The 7,395-nt window shown below is 37.3% G+C and overlaps 1 protein-coding gene across 1 annotated transcript in view; it reads right to left on the bottom strand.

The window, feature by feature from the left end:
- Tenm1 (teneurin transmembrane protein 1) overlaps positions 1 to 7,395 on the bottom strand; it is a 784,186-nt gene that overhangs the window by 176,218 nt on the left and 600,573 nt on the right. Inside the window, exon 17 of the mRNA XM_005401273.2 lies at positions 2,626 to 2,842. Within this exon, the coding sequence (XP_005401330.1) occupies positions 2,626 to 2,842 (217 nt within the window). The remainder of the gene's footprint in view (positions 1 to 2,625; positions 2,843 to 7,395) is intronic.

Here is a 7,395-nt window from a genome sequence, read left to right as displayed (position 1 = left end):
CACACACACACACACACACACACACACACACACACACACACACACAAGTTTAGAACAGTGGTCGTGAGCTCAAATGCCAGTAAGGCCGGGCATGACATTGTAAATTAAAGAAGTGAGGCAGGTGGAAGATAAACTAAGTGGTGAGCTAGAAAGGCATTACCTGTCCCACCCCGAGTGGCAGCTGGCCCTCAGCTTTAGCTCACTTATGCCAGGGCCATGAGCCAGAGATTCCAAGATTTTCAAATTTTCTAGAGAAGGAAAACATTTCAATTTTTATATTAGATCTTATAATTTCTAAATGTCAGGTCAAGGAAAATACATTTGTTGCTGATTTGAAGAAGCCTCTGATACAGACGCCTGACAAAGATTGATGTGAGGATCAGCCTCTTGATGGTTACAAAATAGAGAAATGAATTTGGCCAGACCTTGCTGTCAGTGGTTGCACTAACCCTGGTCGGATTTTGTTTTTTAAATGCACTTCCCCATTAGTGATGGTGAGTGAAATGTCTGGCTTTGCAAATTACTGCTGTCATTTACTTTAATGTACTCTTGTTTTTACATATTTATAAAAACCTTTTACATTATTAATAGTGATTAAATGCTTAGACACTGAAGATCAATAATGCTTCTGTTCACCTATTTACATTATTAAAAAGTAATAAGTTATAAAGGGTACGTAGAATATGTGGTTTACTTTGTAGTCATGTTTAGAGTAGATTGAAGAAAGAAATTGGGCCACAGGCTAAGTTGTATTTAGGAAAAAATGATCACTGAGTTGAATTTGCTAGCGACTTCACCATAAGCAAGTTGCAAGTTCGCACTGATGTTACACAACCATGGGGCAGAGAGGTACATGTTTTGTGTACTCTCACATGGCAGTGAAGCTTGCTTAGAATCAGAAAATCTAGTCTCACTTGGGTGTAGAAGGATGGATGTCATTTAACCTTTGTGTGTCCTTGCAACAACTAGTGACCTGCATGCTACTATCTTTAGCTCCAAAGGCTTCTGATTGTAGAATTGCTCAGCACCAAGTCAGCTTTGTTGGTCGCAGTTTCCCAATGCAGCTATATCTCTCAGTTGTAGGGCAAAAAGGAAAGTGATTCATCTGATTACGACAAAGTATCCCAGCTCTGTTTGAAGAGAGCATCGCCAAAGTCAGAGCCATAAGTATTCTCAGGGCCAACCACCCCAGCTTTCTATGTAGCCAAAGTGGCTCAGCACAGGGGATTAGGGATAGGGCTTTCAACACTAGGCATCCTCCAGTCAAACTTGTGTTGATCTTGTACAAGTCACTTACTTGACATCTCAGTTCTTGTTTCCTCACCAGAAAAGTGGAACTTGTAACATAATAGTACTGTGTGGAATTTTTATGAAGATCAAATGAAATAACACATATAAAACCTTAGTATGAAGTCTGACACATAAGAAATGCACAATAATTTACATGTAGTAAAATGCCAATTTCATATCCTTCAACTGTATCCTACAAAAAATTTGTTCATTAACACTGCTTTGATGTCTGTGAATTGCGTCATTGGAATGTATTACATTTAACTAAATTTTAGAAAAGTCACTTGGTTTATAGGTTTCCAGTGTTGACACAAATGCATTCTTCCAAGGATAAATTTGATTCATGTCACTAGACTTATTTGAAGACAAGTTGAAATGGGGCAACTGCAATATAACAGAAAGATTATAGATGTTGGTACAATGCAAATTTGCTGTGTGTGTGATTTTGGGTAAATAAATGAATCTCTCTGAAAGTGCGTTTCTTCATATATAAACTATACCTATCACAATTATCTATTTTACAGGGATACTGTAGAATATAACAATACAATATATGTTTAAAGTGATTTGTACACTCAAAATATAACATAGGTATAAAATATTATAACTATTATTATTTACATATGCAATATGAATTGGACCCATTCTTCCCAAAGGTGCCCCACATGAAAATGTTGTTTTCTTAGAGGAAATGTGGTTAGATTGCTTGTCTTCAATTACTTTTCTTGGAAGAGGCCTGAATCTTTACTGACAGTGTGGATATATCTGACCTAGTTGAGACCATTGGATGGAGACCTATCCTTCTGAATTTAATTGTGACTTGCAGAGTCAAATGGAACATTGTACGAAAGAATGGGGAGACTCAGTCAAACCGGGAGGAGGAGAAAGGCATTAACCACCACAACTAATAGGCCTGTTCCCTCTGCGAGCTGCTGGCAAGCATTGCCGAAGCATGAAGCTGAACCACAGGGGTTTAAGTTTGTCCACTGCACAAATGCCCCGCTCTGGGTCACAGTGATTTGTCTTCTTTCTGCCTCACTCAGGCCCTGACTTTCATCCCCTACCTGAGCTGAGTATTTCATTTCACACTTCTTTTTGTCATAGCAGTTGTTGTTGTTTTTCTAATTTTTTTCCTGACTGACTTCTCTAGAAATGATTTCTTCCCCTTAACTAATGGACAAGGGCTTAGGCATTCTGGAGAAGTCTTAAGAAAGACAACAATATGGACTGCGCGGAATGGAAAGGAACTTGATCTTTTGAAGGTACCTTCCTTTCAAAGTTAAGGGAAAAAATGACCACTGTACATTATGCAATAAAATAAATAAATAAATATACCTGCTGTCGAACGAGAGCTCTGGAGGAATGACGTGAGTGCTGTCCTTGCCAATGAGGAATTTGATTCGGTCATAGAAGAGTCTTGAAGTGTGCTGAGAGAAGAGGGGCTGGCTTTGCTGAATGAGGTCAAGAGGATCTGGGGAGCCCTGGCAGAGCGGGCTTACATAACAGTTGCTTTGTTGACAACAATCAGGGTCCACACAGTCGGTCAAACCATCTGGTAAAATACCCCAAAATGCATTTTGATATTTAACTTCAAAAGAAGTGACACGGTTTAACATTTACAAAACAGAGAAAAAAATGAAATATAAAGATAACCAATAATATTTTGAGTTTCTAATCTCTCAAATTCATGTTTCCATGACTTATAGCTCACTGACTTTATATGGTACCTGAGAGAAATGTAAACTATTTTGTTCATAAATATTTGCTTTTGGAATTCTCCAGCACTTATCAGCTGGAGAATACAGTTTATATAGTTATAATTTTGCTTTTAGGTAATCTATTAAGCACCTCCCTTTCCCAGTTTCTGCCTTCTTTAGTGAGACCACTCTTTCAGAACAGCAATTATTTCTTGTAGCTCTTTTGAATTCCTCTCACATTAGGAACATACGGTTAACAAGTACTTACCAACCCAAATATGTTTGTATTCTTAAAAAAATGTTCCCAATATTGTTGTTTACTAGTAATTCCCAAAGTAGAAGTTGAGATTTTCATGGTGACAAAATATCTAGGGCAGTGATTTTTCAAATGTGCACTTATTTACCTGGGGAGCATATTAAATATGCATTTGCTTGAGCTCCACCTACTGAATAAGAATTTTTACAGGGCCCAGGAATATATAGGCTTAACCTAGGTGATTTTGTAGCACACTGAAGTTACAGAACAACTTATAGAGGAAACTACATTTATTTATGCTTAACAGCTGTTTTTATACAATTACTGCAAAACATGAACTATGTGAATATGATAAGTCACTCTTATTTTCTGAGCTTTCACCATTTCCTCCAGCCTTCTGACTCCAGTTCTGTACCAAGAACAAGAAAATCATGTAAAGGCTTCACTGTTTGATGGTGGAATTATGTAGGGCACAGGAGTTACTTGAGGAAGGGAAGCTAATGAGAATCTAATCGGTATAAAATATTGTGTTATGTGCTTCTAAAGGTAAAAAGAGAAAGATAAAGTTTTTAGGAGCGCAGAGCTTAGGAAAACAGCTATGTGCAGACAGCTGAGGTAGTGAAACGTATGAAGGACAGTACTATAAGACAGTGCCGTGCAAAGAGAAGGAGTTGGAGTGATTAACTGAGCAGGTAGATACTTCATCTCACACCTAGTAAGCAAAAATTTAAAGTTCTTCCAATGTCCTTAAAGTAGGCAAGTGGCTCTAATTCAGTTGTTCAGTAAGGGTAAATACAAAGACGCTAAGCTTTTTGGTTTGCGGTGGAATAGGGAGATTCAGCTGGATCACTGGCTCTGTAGCGCGGCTGCTTGAAGTTACTGGCACTGGTTTCCTGCAGCTCCTTTGCTTGCTCTCTCTCCCCCACTTGGCTGTTCCTGTTGAGCTGGAGGGATATGTACCCCAGCTGGGGGCAATGAAAGCCAGAGACACCAGGAGAGCAGGCATTTGGAACAGCAGCCCCACGGCACCCAGGAAATATTTTTCCCCGCATGTGGTCCTTTCAAATTCCCTGCTCCATAGATACTACTTTGATTTAAGATGCAGTTTACTTTTTTCCATCCTTGCTCTCCCTGTTTGTTCAGTGTATTTCTATTTCTCCATATGCATATTTCTCTTGTAGTGATGATAACTTCCAAGGGTGGATTTATTTGTTTTTAAAACTTTCCATCTCCTGACATCTCTTCTCTCGTTCAGAAAATTATCTTAACAGATTTTCAATAGGTTTTAGATACTACCACCCTCTCTACCTCCAATACATTGTTCTCAGCCTCTTAGTAGCACCTTTTCTCTTTGCACTGCTAGTTAAACATCTGGATGCACTGAAAAGCTGCCATGTATACCGGCTTGATTAAAAGAGTTCTCCAATGTCTGGAAATGGTACATAACACACTAATGAATGGAAAACTACTTTTCAAATAGGTAGTGGCCTTTATTGTACCTTGTTATTGAATAGTGAATCAGTTATTATTGAGATAATATGTGGAGAAGCGCCTAGTGTCATGCCTGGCAAATATTAATAAATGCACTAGTAATAGTCAGACTGAGTATTTTCAGGCTTCAATCTACTAATTTCACAATTCTAGCTTATGGAAAGTAAATAAATTTTAAATAACTACTAATGCCAAAATGATCTTCAAAATTAGATTCTAAAACTAAGCATAGAATCAATTCTAAATTAGGCCTCACATTCTCATCTAGTTATGAATTGTAGATTCCAAGCTAGTATTTCTTATCTAGCAATTGCCTATTACACAGAGCTGACCCTCTGAGATACCTGTTTTCTGCAAAACAGTACGTCTTCCATTCAATCTAGAAAAGACACAGGCAAGCAGTTCTACATTGGTATGCAGCCCCTAAATTATAATTCTTAGGCAAACCCAGCATATGGGCAAAGATCTACTTGCCAATTATCACATTAGATAACACCTTGTACAGTATGTCTAGACTGTTACATAGAAGTGTAAATGACAGTCACACTAAATGTGTGTGGATTTTTGTTATTAACAGTTCTTTTATTTTTCTGAATTGGAAGCTGTGGTATTGTACTGACAGTCACGCTCAGGGTGTCAGATACAGAAATATCAACTGTTAACTGATTTTAATTTTAGGGCCTGTTCTCTTTAAGAGAATAAGAATTAAAAGTAGCTGAAAGGAAAGAGGTTTCATTGTCTTGAAGGACTAAACATGGCCACCATTGATCTTAGCTTTGCCAAGCAATTTGAGACTATGTCAATTGGCTCAATTGGTGTTCATGAAATCAGGGACACCATTTTCTTGCTGTACGATCGAGCCATCACAATTACATTTGTCTACTAGATGTGTGCCTTTGGTTGAAAAAGAGAATGAAGGGAATTTGAGTGATAAAGGAGGAAGTCATGTTTTCTCAATTCTAAAACTGAATCTATTCATATATATCCTTTGGGAATAGCACTCATATTATCACCTTGCTAGAAACAAACAGCTAGTTCATGGTAAGATATCCCAAAGAAGTTGGAACTATGAGTAAATTAGTATTTGTCATGTGGTGTGTACTTTCATACATATTACTTCAGGTATACCCTACAAAAAAAATATCCACCTTTTAGGTGGATATTTTCATCCTCATTTTACAAATGAGGAAGGATAGTGTAAATGTCATGGTACAGTTATAAATAATCTAGGAATCATAGTGACATGTAGTATTCTAACTATGTGCTGAATCATATTTTCAGCAGCAGCATCTTAGCAGTGACATTTGATAAATGATAATTATTATTATTATACCAAGTTCTGGACTAAAATGATTGTAAGTCGTATAGGTATAGAGTCCTAAGAGTAGGTGCTAGTCATCTGTAGTGGCAGATTAAAGTGTTCAGCTTCACGTTTATTGAAGTTACCCGAAAGCTGGCGAGAAGGCAATTGACTCCTTTGTAGCAGATTCAGTTTATTGGAATGTGTTCATTTTGCAAACTATGTTTGGTTAGGTTGTCCTGTACGCAGACTCCTATGTGATTCTGATAAGATAGATACAGTTCTAATGCTACAGAAGCTTTCATTCACTGAATTTTATGGATACAAAACTTGTCCCTATTTTATAAGGACTAGATTGAAGTTTAACCTTTGCATCACATATAGAACAGAGAGAGGGTCTGCCAAACCCTAAAAGTCCCATTCTACAACATTTGTAAATTTGCCTAGAGATTAATAAATACTGAACTGATGCATCAAAATAATATGTTAATGATTCTTCTTTGATATCACACTTGCATTATCCACTGTTATTTCAAGGATTATCTCATTCATTTTCAACATTGCAGAGTATGCAGATAGATGTCAAGTATCACCAGCCTTAGTTGATAGATAATGCGTCAGCCTCAATCATGAGCGGTGAACTCATTTATACAGTTTAGATTTTCCACCGTCCACTTGCATCTGGAAGCACTTGGCAGTTTAGGCTCTCATGACTACATGATGACCCTTTAATAAACAGGGTGCTTGGAAATGAGGAGCGTATGATTAGAAGTGAATAATCGGGAGTATGCTTTCTGACGCTAGGTCTTTTGTTTACAGCCAAATCTCGAAAGTAAATGAGGAGTCAGTGTCTGGCCCTTAAATAGAGCAAATGTTATTAATTCATTGCTCCTTTTATTTTCCTATTTATTGTACACTGCAGTATGCTGGTGACATTCAAAACATGAAGTTCATTATCCTTGAGCTTACATGTGTTCATAACTCACCCACGGCACTGTTTTCTAAATGTAGAAACACTGTACTACAGAAGAGGTTTTGCAAAGAGCTATTACTTTTAATGAATGGTGACTTCTTAAGAAGAGTAATTCCTGGAATAGCATTTTCTTTTAGGCAATTAACTTATTGACTTTTGCCAGTGAATATGAACATACACCACTGAAATATATTGCACAGGAGAAGCTTGGACAAATGTGGCAAATACTCAAAGATTAAAGAAAAAAAACCTGTTTTTATTAAATTCTCCTATTCCAGGTCTTTTTAACCCCCTCAGTGATCTTTGCACAATATAAGAGGTGACTATTCTTCCTCTGTAACCACAGAAAATAAAGTGAAATCTTTATTTGATGACTGAATATCTTGCG

This window comes from Chinchilla lanigera, unplaced genomic scaffold (genome assembly GCF_000276665.1).
Source record: "Chinchilla lanigera isolate Chin_1 unplaced genomic scaffold, ChiLan1.0 scaffold00072, whole genome shotgun sequence".
NCBI lineage: Eukaryota > Metazoa > Chordata > Mammalia > Rodentia > Chinchillidae > Chinchilla > Chinchilla lanigera.
This window is presented reverse-complemented; position numbering and strand designations above follow the sequence as displayed.